At 36.8% G+C, this 18,413-nt stretch overlaps 2 protein-coding genes across 5 annotated transcripts in view; both read left to right on the top strand.

The window, feature by feature from the left end:
* Window positions 1–9,089, top strand: part of kcnip1b (Kv channel interacting protein 1 b) — a 29,085-nt gene extending 19,996 nt beyond the window's left edge. For all 4 annotated transcript variants that reach the window (XM_054755437.1, XM_054755441.1, XM_054755440.1 and 1 more), the window contains 7 exons: window positions 4,874–4,998; window positions 5,069–5,138; window positions 5,213–5,283; window positions 5,366–5,473; window positions 6,148–6,252; window positions 6,325–6,387; window positions 7,200–9,089. In XM_054755437.1, coding sequence (XP_054611412.1) covers window positions 4,874–4,998; window positions 5,069–5,138; window positions 5,213–5,283; window positions 5,366–5,473; window positions 6,148–6,252; window positions 6,325–6,387; window positions 7,200–7,247 — 590 coding nt within the window. In that variant the 3' untranslated portion in view covers window positions 7,248–9,089. The remainder of the gene's footprint in view (window positions 1–4,873; window positions 4,999–5,068; window positions 5,139–5,212; window positions 5,284–5,365; window positions 5,474–6,147; window positions 6,253–6,324; window positions 6,388–7,199) is intronic.
* A 3,573-nt stretch (window positions 9,090–12,662) lies between these two features.
* npm1a (nucleophosmin 1a) lies at window positions 12,663–17,837 on the top strand. Its single transcript, XM_054754409.1, has 11 exons — window positions 12,663–12,838; window positions 13,627–13,706; window positions 14,340–14,459; window positions 15,218–15,311; window positions 15,395–15,510; window positions 15,582–15,616; window positions 16,284–16,305; window positions 16,384–16,464; window positions 17,324–17,434; window positions 17,516–17,590; window positions 17,672–17,837. Exons 1-11 carry the CDS (start codon window positions 12,790–12,792, stop codon window positions 17,720–17,722), a joined length of 834 nt encoding a protein of 277 aa, XP_054610384.1. The 5' UTR covers window positions 12,663–12,789; the 3' UTR covers window positions 17,723–17,837.
* Window positions 17,838–18,413: the final 576 nt, after the last annotated feature.

Genomic DNA, 18,413 nt, shown 5'->3' with positions numbered 1-18,413 from the left:
AACGTTAACACTTGCAAATCCTTGGACAAACTGGGAGTAATGTTTCAGTACGAGTCCCCCGCCCCCACCCCCCACCCCATTGCTGCTGCTGAAGTGAGTCATATCTCGTGCACTGTGGCTATGATGGAGAGATTACAGTGTTTCATCAAGCAGGGTGTCCTTGCACAGCAAGTGGCGAGCAAAATCACTGTCCCTGACTCTTTGGCGGCGATACGTGCACGGGGACACGCGTACGTGTATGCGTGACCCCCCCCAACCGGGTTTCGACAGGAGCGAATAAGAGAGAAACAAGGGTTGCATGTGAATTAACAGGCAGCTCACATATCATACCTCTCTCTCCCCTCACGCTTGAGAGGCCTGTTGTCATGGCGACTGGGTTGAAGGGGCATGAGCGAGTGAACAATGATGTGTCGGGGGTGAATGGTGAATTTGTTGCAGCGTATTAAAGAGATAAAGAAACACGCCGACAACCTGTGTGATTAGGACTGGAGGGTCCAAGACGCTGTGGAAATGGAATATGTGCTGTGGCTATCATCAAAGACAACTGCTAAAGTTGGCCTTGCGCAAACAGATGCATGTTAGCATCCACCAAGAGGTGATCATGTTGACTTTTATTGACACTGTGGTGGTTGGCTTCACAACAGGTTTGGAATTGGGGCTGTTGTTTGCCGTAGTGGAGAATTCAAATCAATAAGAAATGCATGCAGCAGCATTGCATCATCGCGGTTAATCACTTCCAGACCCGACCGTGATAAGTGAATTTTCACAAAGTGGATTCCTTATTTACAAATGGAATATTTTCGTAATTCGTAGATAGAAAACCACCTTCTAAATACAGTTTTAAACATTATTAGAGCCCTCTAGACATGAACTATATAATCACCTTTAAACTCCTATCACCCAATATAGTAGACATAATAAATAAGAAATCCTGCGTAAGACATACATAAAACATAAGACAGACTCACATTTTAGCATTGGAAGAGTTATAAACTACATATTTATGTAGTTAAAGCATAGAAACCCTGTTAACTTCCTTCTAAATACAGTTATTAACATGATTAGAGCCCTCTAGACATGAAATAACACCCCTATAGTCGCCTTTACACTCCTATTACCCAATATAGTACACATAATAAGAGAAAATAAGACAATATAGGCTTTGGGAAAGTTCCTTGTTCCTTTTTTACTTCTGGTTTCTGTGCTTATCTCATCAATGTAACATTACTGACACCTAATGACCAGTGTAGAATACTACGTAGCATCACAACGTCTTTGAATGCGTCTTCTGAATGCCTTATACAGTATTTGTATTTTACTTATTTTTATGCTTGAAAATGCTTCATTTAGGCAAAACTATTGCTTCAATTTGCACATTTTTGGCTAACAATAGGCCATAGTCAACCACGAAACAGCGATTATTTATTAATTAATTGATAGAGATTAATACATTGAAGCCACGAAGTTCGAACGGGGAAGTGGCGAGGAACGACTGCATAATAGCGGAAAAAAGAAGAAAATTCAACATTTTTTAAAATAAAAACTATAACTTGTAGAAAATTAAGACTTGCTTTTTGGGTAAAATGTTTTCTTAATAAATTGTATGAAAATATTATGCCAGTCTAAGGTACGCGGTTGAATTAAGCAGATGAATGAATGAATAACGTCACAGCAACACCAAACTTAGCGCTAACAACAATATTTTCAGCAAGAGGTGTCCCATTGACATGTTTTTGAAGTAAACATTTTATAAGGAGCAATTTATAAATGTATATAGGCCAATAAACTCCACAAAAAATATAAATGCAAGACAATTTTTGTAGTCGGAGCATAGAAAACGCGTTTACCACCTTCTAAATGCAGTTTTGAACATCATTACAGCCCTCTAAACATGAAATAAGACCCCTATAGTCAGTCACCTTTATAATCCTATTACCCAATATTGTAGACATAAGAGAAAATTTGACATGTAAGACATTGAACTCTTGTTTCCAACCTTCTAAATACTGTTTTTTAACTGTATTGGAGCCCTCTAGACATGAAATAACACGCAAATAGTCACCTTTACACTCCTATTACCCAATATAGTAGACATAATGATAGAAAATAAAACATATTAGACACAGAACTCTTGTTTCCAACATTCTAAATATTGGTTTTTAACATTATTAGAGCCCTCTAGACATGAAATAACACGCAAATAGTCACCTTTACACTCCTATTACCCAATATAGTAGACATAATAAGAGAAAATAAAACGTATCCGACACAGACCTCTTGTTTTCAACATTCCAAATATTGTTTTTTAACATTATTTGAGCCCTCTAGACATGAAATAACACCCCTATAGTCACCTTTACACTCCTATTACCCAATATAGTAAATATAATAAGAGAAAATGAGACATGTAAGACATAGAACACCTTGTTTACCACCTTCTAAATACACTTTTTAACACCATTAGAGCCCTTTAGACATGAAATAGCACCCCTATAGTCACCTTTACACTCCTATTACCCAATATCCGTCCATACATTAATTTTCTATGCCGCTTATTCTCATTTGGGTTGCGGGGGTATGCCGGAGCTTTTGGGCAAGAGGTGGGGTACACCCTGGACAGGTTGTCAGCCAATGGCAGGGCACATATAGACAAACAACCATTCACACTCACATTCATACCTATGGACAATTTAGAGTCTCCAATTAACCTAACATGCATGCTTTTCGAACGTGGGAGGAAACCACAGTACCCGGAGAAAACCCACGCACGCACGGGGAGAACATGCAAACTCCACACAGAGATTCAAACCCAGGTCGTCCCGATCTCCTGACTGTGTGGCCAACATGCTAACCACTCATACACCGTGCAGCCTTATTACCAAATGAGTTAGCATTGTCACCTTCTCTCAACTCAGAAGAAGATGTTGACAGACGTGTGGTTGTTGAGGTTAGGAAGAGTAAAGTGGATGCGAGCATGTAACCTCCTGGTTGGAGCGATGGGACGAGGCATCCGAGAGCCAAACAGCGGCTCATATTGTTTGTGTAAACAGTACAAGCTGGTGTCATTAGCAAGCGATGCTGTTTCCTCAGGGCTTCCATGGCCACCTGACACACTTCTAATTATCCCCGTCACTTCCCTCCCAGCGCACGCTCCTTGTGAACGCTAGCAGTCTTTTACGCTCAGACTGCTGGGGATGATTGCTATAATCACTACTTTGCAGCTTTTGGCGACAGTTCGGAAAGGCAGTTATTTAAAGAAGCTCGTTTTCATCCTCGAGGCGGCGAAACAGGAAATAAGTCATCAGGCCTCCGACACCGGCTCTGGGTTTGTCACATAACCTTCACGTCTCCATCTCACCTTCATCTCATCAACACCTGCCAATTTCAATTTGACACCTTTTTTTTTTTTTTTTTACTCTTTCACGCCACACTGTTGCAATCGCAGTACAGCACTCTTTTTAACGAGCAACAGATTTACTTTTTACTTTTTCATACTCGGATACTGTATGTCATTGTGTGTATGTGTAATTCCTGATGTAATTGTATTCTAATTCTATTCCCTCTAGTCACTCTACTGTAATGACTTCAAAGAAAGTATAAATAATAATACAATAAAAATGGCATAAATAAAAGTGTACAAAAAAGCCAATAAGAAGAAATAAAAATGACTTGAATAAAATTACAAAAAAAATAAATGCAAATAAAAATCACCTAAATAAAAAAAAATAAAATTAAATACAAAAAAAATAAAAATAACTTAAAAAATGATGAAAGAGAAAATAAAAAAAAAATAAAATAACCTAAGTCAAAGTGTAACAACCATTCATACTCACATTCATACCTATGGACAAAGTGGGAAAAAAAAGTCATCAAAATAAATAAATAAAAAAGATGTAAATAAACATGTAAAAAAAAAAATATATATATATATATATATATATATATATATATATATAAATTACTTAGATAAAAGTATAAACAAAAAAATAAAATGACTTAAAATAAAAGTGTAAAATTTTTTTTTTGAAATAATCAAAATAACTGTTAATAAATCAAGTGTAAAAAAGCAATATAAAAAAAATAAAAAATAAATAAATGACCTAAATAAAAATGTAAATATATGACCTAAATAAATGTAAATAAATGACCTAAATAAAAATACGTAAAAAATAAATTAATAAATAGAAATGATTGAAATAAAAGTGTAAATAAAAAATAAAATGACTTAAATCAAAGTGTAAAAAAAAAACATTAAAATGTAAAAAATTATTACAAAATAAATAAATCATAAACATATTTTAAAAAACGTGGGTCGCGACTTAATGACCATTGGAAAATGTGGGTCCCAGGTTGAGACCGTTTGTATTTGAAACAGGAAATTGTGAGTGTAACATTCTTACGTCACGGGTGCGAACACGGCTGTGGCTTTTAGTACAACACTGGATTTGGTTCTGCCAGTAAAATACCAGCAAAGGCAGCACAGAACGTGGCCGTGTGGCCGTTCTCTGGGAGGTTTGCTCATGTTTGTCAACGGACTGCTGTTTAAATTGCGTACGGATGCTGGTATTTCCCAGACGCCGGAGACAAACATTTACCCACAGGCCCGTCTGAGCCGTCGTGTTTTCACATTATTAACCTTCTTGACAGCGCCTGACACTGAGCACCTTGTTAGACCCAACCTCCGAGGGGGAAATCAAAGTGCAGCTTGACTCCCATTCCCCAGTTTACTCACGTTGCCTTTTTGTCCTGAGTAAGCGATGCTTTTTTGCAGACGTGTGGCGTGTTCCTGCCAACTTCATCTCAGGCTTCACGTCACACCAAGTGTAGAGTTTGGAAAGCTGTAAGCTTGCTAAGTTGCTGCTCTTCTCTGCAGATAAAACAGATGAGGAGCTTGAGATGACGACCGTCTGCCACCGGCCGGAGGGTCTGGAACAACTGGAAGCCCAAACCAACTTCAGCAAGCAGGAGCTCCAGATCCTCTACCGTGGCTTCAAGAATGTAACCACAAAGACTTTGGTGAACGATGTCGTATTTCACGCCGCTTCATGGTCTTACGTCCTCTCCCCAGGAATGTCCCAGCGGAGTGGTAAACGAGGAGACCTTCAAACACATCTACGCACAGTTTTTCCCCCACGGAGGTAAATATTAGCCCGCGTCGCCGCTCTTGATTTTTTCAGAAGAGTCGTCACACGTTTTGTGTTTTGAGCTGCAGATGCGAGCATGTACGCGCATTACCTTTTCAACGCTTTCGACACGACGAACAACGGCTCCATTAAGTTTAAGGTGACATGACTTGCAACCGGATGGCCTCCAGAAGACATTTGGCCGTCTCGTGTGCACTGACGCTGCGTTCTCTTGCTGCCAGGACTTTGTAGTGGGCTTGTCCATCCTCCTGAGGGGAACCTTGAGGGAAAAACTGGAGTGGACGTTTCACCTTTACGACATCAACAGAGATGGCTACATCAACAGGGAGGTGAGACCGCGCCGTGTGTTGTTACCCCAGGACGCAAGGTGGAATCCAGGGGTGTCCAAGGTGCGGCGCCCGGCACATTCTACAAATAGAATTTAACAAGAAAACTTTTTTTAAAAAACAACAACAACAGCAGCAAAAATGGAAAATCAGCAGTAATTTGACAAGAATAAAGTCAAAATATAATCTAATGAGAAAAAGTCATAATTTTATGAGAATAATGTAATATCATGAGGAAAAATAACAGCATTTTAGTAGCATCAAATTGAAATATTAAAGATTTTTTTTATTTTAATATTATGACAAACAAAACAACAAATAAATCCGAATTTTAAAAAATTAGGATGCGGAAAAAGTTATAAACAAAGTCGTCGTTCTGCAGAGAAGGACACGAGACTGGAGGAAAAAAATGATAAATTGAAGGATTGAAGGTTTTTCTATGTTCCACCGTTATTTCCTGTTTGGTGATTTTATTTTGTTATTTCTGTTTGCTGTCTGACACCGGATGCAGCACCTTTACTTTGGTTTGAGGGAGCTGGGAGCGCACCTGTTTGCCGTTTGTAATTACGATCCTATTTAGTTCCACCGGGGGCTTCTGCTAGTCGTTGGTTCCTCCTCCTCCTCCTCCTCCTCCAAAATCTTTCCAGGAACTCACTGTGCATCGTTTCTTTTTGCAGGAAATGACGGAGATTGTGAAGGCCATTTATGACATGATGGGCAAGTACACCTACCCAGCACTGAAGGGAGATGTGCCACAGCAGCATGTGGATATCTTTTTTCAGGTCTGTCTATTGTTTGGAAATGTGCAGGTAATGTTCTACTGCCCTGACCCACACGGTGCTGTTTTGCCACAGAAAATGGACAAAAACAAAGACGGAGTGGTGACTTTAGAGGAGTTTGTTATAGCCTGCCAGGAGGTACGTGTTCTTCATTTCGTTCTACGTTGTGTCCATATTGCGGCCCGCACGTATTTTTCATTGGCCTAAAATAGCAATTAGCAAACAGCAAAAATGGACAAAAACAGCAGTAATTTTACAGAAATAAAGTCATAAAAATATGCGAAAAAAAATGTCATTCTAGAAGGAAAAAAATCACCATTTTATGAGAAAGTTGTAATATTAGGAAAAACATGTTATGTTTTAACAGCATAAAGATGAAATATTAAAGAAAAAAGATGCTATTTTCTAGAGTTGTAATATTGGAAGAAACAAAACAAGATTGAAGTTGCAAATTTTGGAAAATTAGCTTGGTAAAAAGATATCATATTAGGCGAATAAAGTTCATAATATTACCAGAGAAAAGTTACAGAAAAAAGTCATCATTTTACCAGAATAAAGTCGCAATTCAGTTGTCTCATTTAAATAAAATGAAATGTTTTCATTTGGCCCATGACATGTTCTAAAAATGAAATTAAACAAGACAAAAACCCCAGCAAAAATGGAGAAAAAAAACAGCAGTAATTTTACCATAATAATTATGACTGGAATAAAGTTCTAACATTACAAGAAAAACAAAATGTTGAAATATTTGGAAAAAAATTGCCACAGCTTGAGAATAGCCCTGAGCATCAGCCTATATTGCCTAATGGGCCAGCCGGCTCTGGCTACACTTGCAGGGGATGAGTTTGGTTGCTGGTTATTTACCGTGTGTGTGTGTGTGTGTGTGTGTGTGTGTGTGTATACTGCATGTGTACAATTCCAGCGTGTTTACCTGTAGTCTGTCCTCTCAGGATGAAACCATGATGAGATCCATGCAGCTGTTTGAGAATGTGATGTAAGACGAGAGGAGGAAACCACGGATGACGAACAATCAGAGGGCTCGGTGCGTGGATGCACAGAGGACGTGCGGGACTTGCAGTCTCTCGTCCTTTTGACCTTTTTTTTAATCCACCTGCCGACGGAATGCAGACAAAGACTTGCATGACAGAGCAGGACTTGAATTCTTTTGTCGCTAAAAAGAGAAAAAGCATGGAGGTCAAACTCTCGTACCTGTTTTCAAAGGCGGGCCACTTCCTTGTTTTGCACTGGTCCCTGGCACGTTCTAAAAATAGAATTTAACGAGACAACTAATACAAAGAAACCAACAGCAGCAAAAATGGAAAAATCAACACCAATTTTACAAGAATAAAGTACAAATATTGAGGAGAAAAATGATGTAATCTAATGAGGAAAAAGTCATAATTTTACGAGAATTACGTCGAAAAAATATGAGGAAAAATAAGTTTAGGTTGCAGAAAAAGTTATGTTGTGAGGATAAAGTCAAAATATTATGGAATAAATCAGAATTGCAAGAAAATTTAAAATAAAGTGAAAATAGTTTAAGAAAATTAAAAAAAAACAGCTGTAATTGTATAAAAATAAATTTGTAAATATGAGAAATAAGTGGTAATTTTTAAGAAAATTTGGTTGGGGGAGAAAGTCAAAATATTATGGGAATAAAGTCATAACATTCCGAAAAGTAATAATTTACAAAGATTATTTAAAAAAGGCAGTTGAAATATTTGGAGAAAAAAAATAGCTAAACTGGCTGGGATTTTATGAGAATAAAGTCCAAATATTAAGAAAAGTTGTATTCCAACAAGGAAAAAAGTCACAATATTACGAGAATAAACTCATAATATTATGAGGAAAAAATAATTTTAATAGCATACAGTTGAAATATTAAAGAAAAAACATATTTTTTAAGTCATAATATGAGAAACAAGTTGTCATTTTTGAAAAATTAGGCTGGGGGGAAAAAGGCCAAGTATTATGGGAATAAAGTCCTAATAGTTTGAAAAGAAAGTTTATCAACATTATTTAGGAAGACAGTTGAAATATTTGGAAAATGTAAAAAAAGAAAAGAAAGAAAACCCAGCAAAAACGGCTGTAATTTTAAAAGAATTAAGTCAAAATATTATGAGAAAAAAGTTGTATTCCAACAAGAAAAAAAGGTCACTATATTTCAAGAATAAACTTGTAATATTATGAGGAAAAATAATTTAATTTTAGTAACATAGAGTTGAAATATTTAAGAAAAAAAATATGTTTTTTTAAGTCATAATATGAGAAACAAGGTGTAATTCTTAGAAAATTACGTTGGGGGAAAAAGTTCAAATATTATGGGAATAAGGTCATAATATTCCGAAAAGAAAAATTATGAAGATTATTTAAGAAGGCATTTAAAATATTTGGAAATTTAAAAAAAATACGTTAAAAACAGCTGTGATTTTATGAGAATAAAATCAAAATATTAAGAGGGAAAAAAATTGCATTCCAACAAAAAAAAGTATGAGAGACTATTACCAAGAAAAAATTTCATTTTAGTAGCATAGATTTTAAAAATTAAAGAAAAAATTGGTTATTCTTTAAAAAGTCGCAATATGACAAAAAAAGTTGTAGTTTTTGGAAAATTAGGTTGGGTAAAAAGTCAAAGTATTATGGGAATAAAGTCATGATATTCCAAAAAGAAAAAAATCCAAAGATTATTTAAGAAGACAGTTGAAATATTTGGAAAATTAAAAAAAAAAAAAACCCTGCAAAAACGGCTGTGATTTTACGAGAATAAAGTCTATATATATATATATATATATATATATATATATATATATATATATATATATATATATATACACAGTATACATATACATACATAAAAAATATGATGAGAAATAAACACAATAAATTTTGTATTTTTGGGAAAATGAGGTTGGGGAAGAAGCTCTAATATTGGGAATAAAGTCAAAATATTATGAGAATAAAGTTGTAATATTATGAAGAGAAAATTTCCAAAGATTATTGCGGAACAAAGTTTAAATATTTGGAAAAATGAGGGAAAAAAGGAGCAAAGAGTGAATTAGTTGATACTAAAAAGAGGCTTTTTTTCTCCTACAGCATATCGCAAAGCTGAGATGCAGTTTTTTTTCTTCAAGTATATAATGTATAAGTTGTAAAAAAGGAGTGTATTTTTTCTGCCATACCAAACGGCTGTCTGGAGACACTTTACGACATTTGAATAGTCATGTGATTGATGTGCTTGCCGGCCTATGGGATGCTTGGTTTCAGTCGATGTTGAGCTTGCCGTATAACGTGAAAGAACCTTGACATGTTAACGTGCGTTTGTGTCTATTTAAGAAATATCTTCTTTTCATGCTGTATTCTTTTTCCCGCTTTGCCTTTTGTGTGTCTCTGTGCGTCGTTAAAGGGTTACAAAATGTGTCAAATGTAAAATCATACGTGTGCGTAATGTGTTTATTTGCACTTGCTGCAGTGTCGTGCGTGTACATACAGCCGACGTTCCGGTGGAAGCTTTACCTCCGTAAGTACGAATGGCAGCTTTGGGTGTTTTAATCCAACATGCAGTACGTCCTCCATCCAGCGCTCAACGCAAAGGTGGTGAGACAGCTGGGGGGCCACTGCACTTGCCTGCAATAAGTGGCCGTGTTTGGAGAAAGTGCACAGGCTGTTTGGTAAAAAGGCCACTGAAGTAGGAATCGTGTGTTTGTTTTTGTTTTTTGCAGCTAATGTAGCTCTTTGCTACTTGACATACTGTACAGTACATGTGACGTCATAGCCTCAGGTCCTGCTTTGACCTTGACTTGCTTCATTTCATGAGGAGAAAAGTCAACTAATTCTAAGCCATACCAATAATAAAGATATAAAATCTTACTTTGGCTTGTCTTTTACTTTCGTGCCACCGAGTATTAGGGCCACATTGGGGTAAAAAAAAAAAAAAAAATCGGAGATTTTACAAGAATACAATTTTATTTACGAGAAATAAAATCGGAAATTAAAAGAATAAATGAAGAACTAAATAAGAAATAACGTAAATTTACGAGAAAAAAATTGGAGATCTCGTGAATAAAGTCGGAAATTTACGAGAAAATAAATCAGGAATTAAGAAATAAATGAACTAAATAAGAAATAAAGTTGTAAATTTAAGAGAGAAAACATCGGAGATTTCGAGAGTAAAGTCGTAGATTTACGAGAATAAAAAGTCATGAATTTACGAAAATTGTAAAGTTGTAAATTAATGAGAATAAAGTCGTACATTTACAAGAATATCGTAAATTAAGGAATAAATAAATTAAATAAATAAGAATTAAAGTTGTACATTTACGAGAATAAAGTAATCAATTTACAAGAAAAAAGTTGTAAATTTACGAGAAAAAAGTTGGAGATTTCAAGAATAAAGTCAGAAATTTACGAGAAAGAAAATCATAAATGAAGAACTAAATAAGAAATGAAGTTGTAAATTTACGAGGAAAAAATTGGAGATTTCGTTAATAAAGTCGGAAATTTACGAGAAATAAATTAAGAAAATTAAGTAAATTCGTAAATTAAGAAATAAATGAAGAACCAAAGTAAGTAAGTTAAGAAATAAAAAAGAATTAAAGTCGTACACTTATGAGAATAAAGTCGTACATTTCCAAGAAAAAAAGTCGTAAATTCATGAAAAAAAAATCAGAGATTTTGAGAATAAAGTCGTAAATTTTCGAGAAATTAAATACATTAAGAAATAAAGAAAATAAATAAGAAATAAAGTTGTTAATTTAAAAGAAAAAAGTTGTAAATTTACGAGAATAAAGTAATACATTTACAAGAAATAAAATCATAAATTAAAAAATAAATGAAAAATAAAAAAATAGTCGTAAATTTACGAGAAGAAAAAATTTAGATTTCGTGAATAAAGTCAGAAATTAACGAGAATAAAGTTGGAAAATTAAGAGAAATAAAATTGGAAAATTAAGAAATAAATGAACTAAGTAAGAAATAAAGTTGTACATTTACAAGAATATCGTAAATTAAGGAATAAATAAATTAAATAAATAATAATTAAAGTTGTACATTTACGAGAATAAAGTAATCAATTTACAAGAAAAACGTTGTAAATTTATGATACCCCAAAAAAAATTTGAGATTTTGAGAATAAAGTCGTAGATTTACGAGAAAAAAGTCATGAATTTACAAGAATAAAGAATACGTTTAAAAGACACTTAATTAATTTATTTATATATTCATTTATTTAATTAATGTTTTATTATTTATTATAATACATTACTATTTTTAAATAAACCAAGTAATTCATTAATTTATTTTACACCATGAAGTATATCGAGGTTGGGGGTGATTTACAATATAGCCAATCTAATGTACAACAACAGAAAAAATAATCATATAAAATTTGTGAAATGGTATTTTAAACAACAACAAAAAAACCTTAAATAATAAAAGCATTACAATAAAAGATGAATTCATTAAGAAGGAAAACTTAATTCACAATACCGTCGTGGCTCCGTTCACGATCGGTCATCTTTTCAACAGACAAGCTTTTCAGACAAACATTACAACAAGTGACGAAAGTATCGATGTTTTGATTCGAGAATCGGTTTTAGGGCATGAAGAGCTGGTATCACACGTATCGATATTTCCGTATCAATCCGCACATCACAACCTTACATTACATTACAGTGACACTGCATAAAGTCAGCAAAAAAAAGTTCTCATCTGCTCCCGCGTGTAAGTGGTAAGTTTTTGGCTTGTTAAGTTTCGACGAAATAAATTTGACGCTAACTGGTTGGCTCGCTTGCTCGCTACCTTGCTAGCTTGTTAACTGTTATGCTAGCAGCAATGTGACGTAAAACATGAATAATAAGCGCGTAAAGGTGACTATAGACGTGTTATTTCATGTGTACGGGGCCCTAATAATTAATAATAAGAATAATTTTATTTATAATAATAATTACATGTTAAATGAATTTCCACCAATGGGGGGGACATTGAAATTGTTCATTCGTTTTCAATGGGGAAAAAGGCCACTGAAACTCTGCAACTGATTTGAATTCAATTATTTATTTTGATTACATTTAACACGATTCAACATGTTAACACTAATTTACATTTTGTTATTAAAAAGTTTTTAAGTGTCACCATTGTCTGATAGAAAATAATGTACGTTAGGCAATGATAAATGAAAGAAAAGAAGGAGGTGGGTTTTGAATACAAAATAATTCATCTGAATTCAACTTTATTAAGAATGCAATTGTCTGTTACGAAAAGGACGCAACACTGTAACAGAGCGCGCGTGTGCTGTCGCGTTTGCAGTATGCAATACACCTTATGTACGACAGATGACGACATTGAGCTAATTGGCTGGCTCCTCGACCTCAAAGAGAAAAGAAGAAGACGACGACGTGGAAGAAGAAGAAGAAGAAGAAAAGAAGAGGAGGGGCGGAGCTAGCTTCCAGTATTGAAGTGTGCACCTTCTACAGGAACAACTTCTTTGTTGCTCCACGGCAGTCAAGCTTGTCGCTATTTGTTTTTTTTCTTTTACTTTACAAAATGAACGGTTTAAGCGGCGAGCAGATGTCTCCACAGACGTTCCTTTACGGTGAGACTGTTTAATACACGTAGGCGAGGACACTACTGGTCAGTCTAAGTGAGGTAACAGAAAATAGAACGCCTTTTAAAATGCGCAGCATGTCGTAATGTAGTATTTAGCACTGAGTAGTTTGTGTGACGTGTATGATGATTGTGGGTGTACGCGCGTGTCACTCGGCTGGCGCAGCCCCACACGTGGTTTGGCCCAAAAAAACATGGCGTCCTCTGTTTGCCCGTTTATATTGATATTCAAACGCATCTAAATAAGCACTTGCTTCGACTTTGTGTTAGCTTTCATTGAAATTGTCGTTTTCGGGTTACTAGGTGGAAGTAGACTTGATGTGTTAACTTTGTGATCGCTCATGATCGAACTCTGTTGCCACATTGGACATTGATGTGCTAAAGCTCTCAGTCTTAAACTCATCGCCGCTCGATAGACACGAGGTTTTGGTTTTTTATTAAAAAATAAAATAAAAAAAACCCAAAAAACATTTGCTCCGTGTCAATCATGTAGTTGTGCCTATGGTGTCGTTTTTGCCTTTATGTTAAAAGGCAGGCCGGACCATGTGGAAATAACCACGTTGGTACTGCTGCGCCCCCTTGTGTACGTCCGGTGAATTGCAACTTTAGGCACGATGACGCACATTCTCAGCTTTATTGAATCAGTAACGAAATTACTCCATAAATGTAGTAGTTGTTGTTTAATGCCAAAGTTTTGCCTGTTCTGGAGGACTTCAAGGTGGACGTGTGCTTCACACATTAATTGTGCTTTTCTGTGTTGTTGATTGTCTTCATCAGGTTGCGTGCTTGAAACCGGAAAGGAGGTGCTGTTCAATCCAGAGGATGATGACTTTGAGCATCAGCTGGATCTACGGATGGTAAATGCACTGTTCACAAAAAAAAATAGGAGTGCACGAGAATTAAAGGGTCGATATGATACCGATTCATCCGATAACATAACAAAATACATCTGATAATTAAACAAAAAAAGCTAATCAAGCGCTCCTTTTACCTGTGATGTTCATGGTCTGCTCACTTGTAAGCAAACACTTGACTTTCCGAGGAAGACAGACCTTATCAGCCACCTGAAACGCCAGCACCACCCGAGCTCCGTGGCGTCACACCGGCTGCTCGGAGCGTGTGCCCGAATATAGTGTACTTTGCTGGGTCACGCCAGGTGGCTCCTCCCGCTCTATACTCTGGTTCTCGTGATAGTGGTGATGTGTTAGTAGTAATGTCATGGTATTTGATTAGGACAGATCAATAGGTATGGTTTTTCAAATCCAAATTTGAGTCCGTACCTCAAGGTGTGCACAAACCAGTTAAATGTAAATTTGAAAAAAGTAGATAAAAAAAGTTATTGGTATCATATCGGACTTGAGAAGCACAGCGCTATTGTTATCTGACATCGTGCCCTCTATTAATAAAGCAAAATCATGAAACTCAAAGAAGGGGTGGGAAGAGAGCAACTGCGTTTTAATGACTTGTATTTGTCGGGGGGGGCCCTGCAGGCGTGTGCTGACCCGGCCACGAAAGATGAGTTTCACCTGGTGGAGGTGGAAGGACAAGACTCGGAGGGTCAGAAGGTGACGGCAGCGCTGGTTTCCCTGAAGCCCTCCACTCTGCCGAGTGTAAGTGTGGACCCGTGGGAGGAGACGTTAGCTTTACTGTGTGCTTGTGTGCCGTTGATTGGTTGAACATGTCGTACCGGCTGCAACCAGCAGAGGCGCTATTAAGTTGATGGTCAATTCTTGGTCTTCCATACGTAACATTTGGAGTGCATAAGTGCGTTCGCACTGATGGGCAAAACCTGAAATAAACAAAAATAACAAACATGTATGCCCTAAAGCAGAGGTGTCCAAACATGTTCCCAGCGAGGGCGACATTGTGAAAAATGAAAGGATGCAACTTTGCCACTTTGATATTTTGTTGTTGTACAGTAGGTGAAAAAGCATATTAGCATCAATTTCCCCATTTTTGCTGTTTTTTTATTTTCAAAATATTTAAACTTTCATCTTAGGTAATCTTTGTAAAACAATTCATAATATTATGACCTTACTCATGGAATATTTTGACTTTTTCCGAACCAAATTTTCCAAAAAATTGCAACTAGCATCTCATTTTACAGCTTTTGAAAAAAATAAATATTTTTTCTTTATATCAACTTTCTGCGACTAAATTCACATGATTTTCCTTCCATATTACAAGTTTACTCGTAAAATCCCCATTTCTGTTTTTTTTTTTTTTTTTTTTTCCCAACCATTTTAACTTTCATGTAAGTCCCCCCCCCCCCCCAAACTTAATTTTCCAACAAACTAGTTTCTCATATCAGGAAAAAATTAAAAACATTTTTGGTTTTAGTGCGGACGTGTGGTGGTTGTGTTTGCAGGTGTGCCTCGGGGGTTTCACCATCACACCGCCGGCGGTTTTCCGTCTGAAGGCCGGCTCTGGTCCGATCCACATCAGCGGACAGCACCTTGTCAGTAAGTGTCCTGTGAGCGTACAAGGTCGTAGAGGATGTGGACGTGGTGCCGTTTCTCTTAACGCCTCTGATTTGCCGCAAAAGTGATGGAACCTGATCAGTCCTTCGATGATGATGACGACGATGATGAAGAGGAGGAGGAGGAAGATGTCCCAGTGTCAAAGAAAAGACCCGCCATGTCCCCTGTCCTCAAATCTCAGGTTTTCTTTTGTTTTTAATGTACTTTGCTTTTATTGTTTGTTGTAAAATAAGTTATTTATGTTTTTTGCAGAAAAAGATGAAGCTGGATGTTGATGCAGGGGATGAGTGAGTGCCAACGTTTACATTTGAAGTACTGAGAACCTCCGCCCGTATCGTATTCACAAAGCTTCCTCAGGCTGAACGTACCTCTTAGTCATGTCGTTCTTGGACAAATCTTGGAGTTTTACTTGCTAAGTTAAGTTATTCACAAAGCTTTTTAGGCCATGAAGGCGCTTTCACAGCCTCGTATCGTTGGCCGTCACAGGAATGGCTTTCAGCTGAGTCTGCGTCCACCGTTAATATCAAATAAATGGACAGTAATGAAGTCATTGAGGTTTTATCATGACAAAAATATAAAATGAATGTCATAAGTCTACATTTGTTAATAAGTCAAAGTTGTGTGATGGGTTGGTTTTACTGTCCATGCATTACGAGAGCGCATTTTTCCCTTTTGGTGTATTTCCTCCTCTTTGGAACCACCCACAGCTCTTACGAGGTAACCACACCCCCACTAAGATAAGTTTGTTCCATCCTTACTCAGAAATTTCCTTCATCACTCTTGGGCCAAGATTCCTTGAGGGGAGTTTTTTAGGCTAAGTTAGGAGCTTTCTGAGAAGCTTTGTGAAAACGATCTCTGGTGTACGACGTCCTGGCATTCAATCGCCTGATTGTGAAAATAGATGAATGAAATCAGGACTGCGCTGAGATTTGTGTTTTTGTTTTTTTCCTGTAGGGATGAAGACTCGCCAGTTAAGGTGAGCATTTAGTAGATCCACTTTAGAGGCAGCAGTGACTACGGTGCTCCTGCTAACGTCCGCTACATCTTTCACCAGGCCAAGAAGACGCCGTCCAAACCACCCAAGTCCGCCCAAAATGGCAAAGGTTCCAAACCCAACACTCCGGCCCCAAAGCAGGTACCTGCTGTTGAATCCTTATTCACCTTCCCGTACTTCTTTTAGAAACATGCCGTGCACCAGGTGGCGCCATATCCTGCCACAGCGATTCACTCATAAACCTCAGTCCTGTGGATTAAATCCTCAGTTTCACTTGTCAACACAAGGTTAATGAAGCTGTTAAAATAATCTGATATACAAAGAATACGCTATAAAACCTCTTCTCTCAACGACAACCAAAAGAAAGTGTTCAGGGACCCAAATCAGTTAACACAATAATATGCAGTAATCCCTCATTTATCACTTTTTTTCTGGACCCGGCCGTGATAAGTGAATTTCACCAGAAACCGTCGACATGAAATAACACCCCATAAGAGAAAATAAAACTTGTGCTCGCGTGTGTTGGACAGGAAGTGATGTCGGGGATTCAGGGTTTAGTTTTAGTTGGTGGGGGTACGGCTGCAACAGTAGCTCGTGTTGGGGGGGATTTTTATATTGTGTGATCGTTCAGAGCTGCAATAAAAGCCTGTTCTTGTGATCAGGTCTGGTGCTTACAGTAAACATTACTGACACCTGGTGGCCAGTGCAAGAGTTCTTACATTTGTATCTTATTTCATTTAGCCATTTTTATGCTTGCAAATTCATAGTTGAGGTATTAAATGTGTAAATGTGTAGATTTTTTTTAAATGAGGTTAAATGTGTACATCTTTGACTAATAGGCTGCACTCAACCAATATATTTTGTAAAACTGAGCGAAGCTGCAGAATTTGAAGCGAGAAATGCATCAATGTTTGTGTTGACTTGACAAATGAAGCGTGGCTGTTTATTATTTTTATTATTACAATTGAATAGAAGTATTTTGTTGCTGCAACCTTTGCAGGTGAAGACCCCCAAAGGGAAGGGGGAAAAATCACCTAAAGCTCCAGCAACCCCCAAGGAACCTTTAACGCTCCCTGAGATCCAAACAAAGATGACTGAGGCGATGAAGAAGGTGAGAGTGTGGTTTGTCTTGTATCTGCACTGCTGAGCACTGAAATGTTTTTTTTGGGGTTTTTTTTGTGCTCTGTCTCAGGGAGTCGCATTGCCCAAAAACCAGCCCAAGTTTGAGAACTTTGTGAAGAACTCTTATAAAGTCTCTGATGCCAAGGTAGTGTTGTGTAATGTTGCCTTTTGTTTGTTGAAGCCGTCTTGAGTCATATTTTGTCTATTTCTTGCTTTTTCTTCTCAGGTTATTGAAGAGCTGTGGAAATGGAGACAAGCTGTGGCCGACCCAAAATAAATATTCCAATTTTTATTAGTTTTTTTTTTTTTTTTTTTTAACTTCATGCACCCCCCACCCCCACCATGTTCCTCACACTTGCGCTCATTGAAAATCATGTTTAACGTTATGACTATTAAGAGGTTATGGTTGATGACTGATTTATACAAGGCTTGTCCAATGCACCCACATGTTCCTATGGGGAATACATTGTTAGTGTCCACTGATAACATTGAACACCCTTTTGGTTGATTTACAGGATCAGTTAGTATGTTTTTTTTGTTGTTGCGTTATTCCTCAGTGTTGTTTCATTAACAGGAAGCAAATTTTTTATTTTTTATTTTTTTTGCAAAGGGAGATTCTTTTTAGGGTGCCCCTGTTCAATGCAAGCTTATCCTATTCTATGAAGAGTGAGCCTTTATAAAGATGCTGGTGTCGTGATAACTAACCAAATGCATAAATATCGAATGATGAGGCCCGTTCGAGTGATGACGCGGTTTCTCAAAGTTTTACTGAACCTGTGCTGTGTTTTGGAATGTGGCCTCTTTGTCACTGAAATAATAAAAATAAACAGGAACATAACCAGACATGGATGTTATGTATAAAGAGGAAGCCTATCACTTCCTCATATGTTGAATTTGCGTTGGTGTATCAAGTGAGGAAAATGTCATTTGGATGCTTGGTCGGCTGTCTTTTTAAAGCAAGCACTTTG

Source organism: Dunckerocampus dactyliophorus, chromosome 16 (assembly GCF_027744805.1).
Source record: "Dunckerocampus dactyliophorus isolate RoL2022-P2 chromosome 16, RoL_Ddac_1.1, whole genome shotgun sequence".
NCBI lineage: Eukaryota > Metazoa > Chordata > Actinopteri > Syngnathiformes > Syngnathidae > Dunckerocampus > Dunckerocampus dactyliophorus.
Note: the sequence above shows the minus strand (reverse complement) of the source record. Positions and strands in the feature narration are given on the sequence as shown.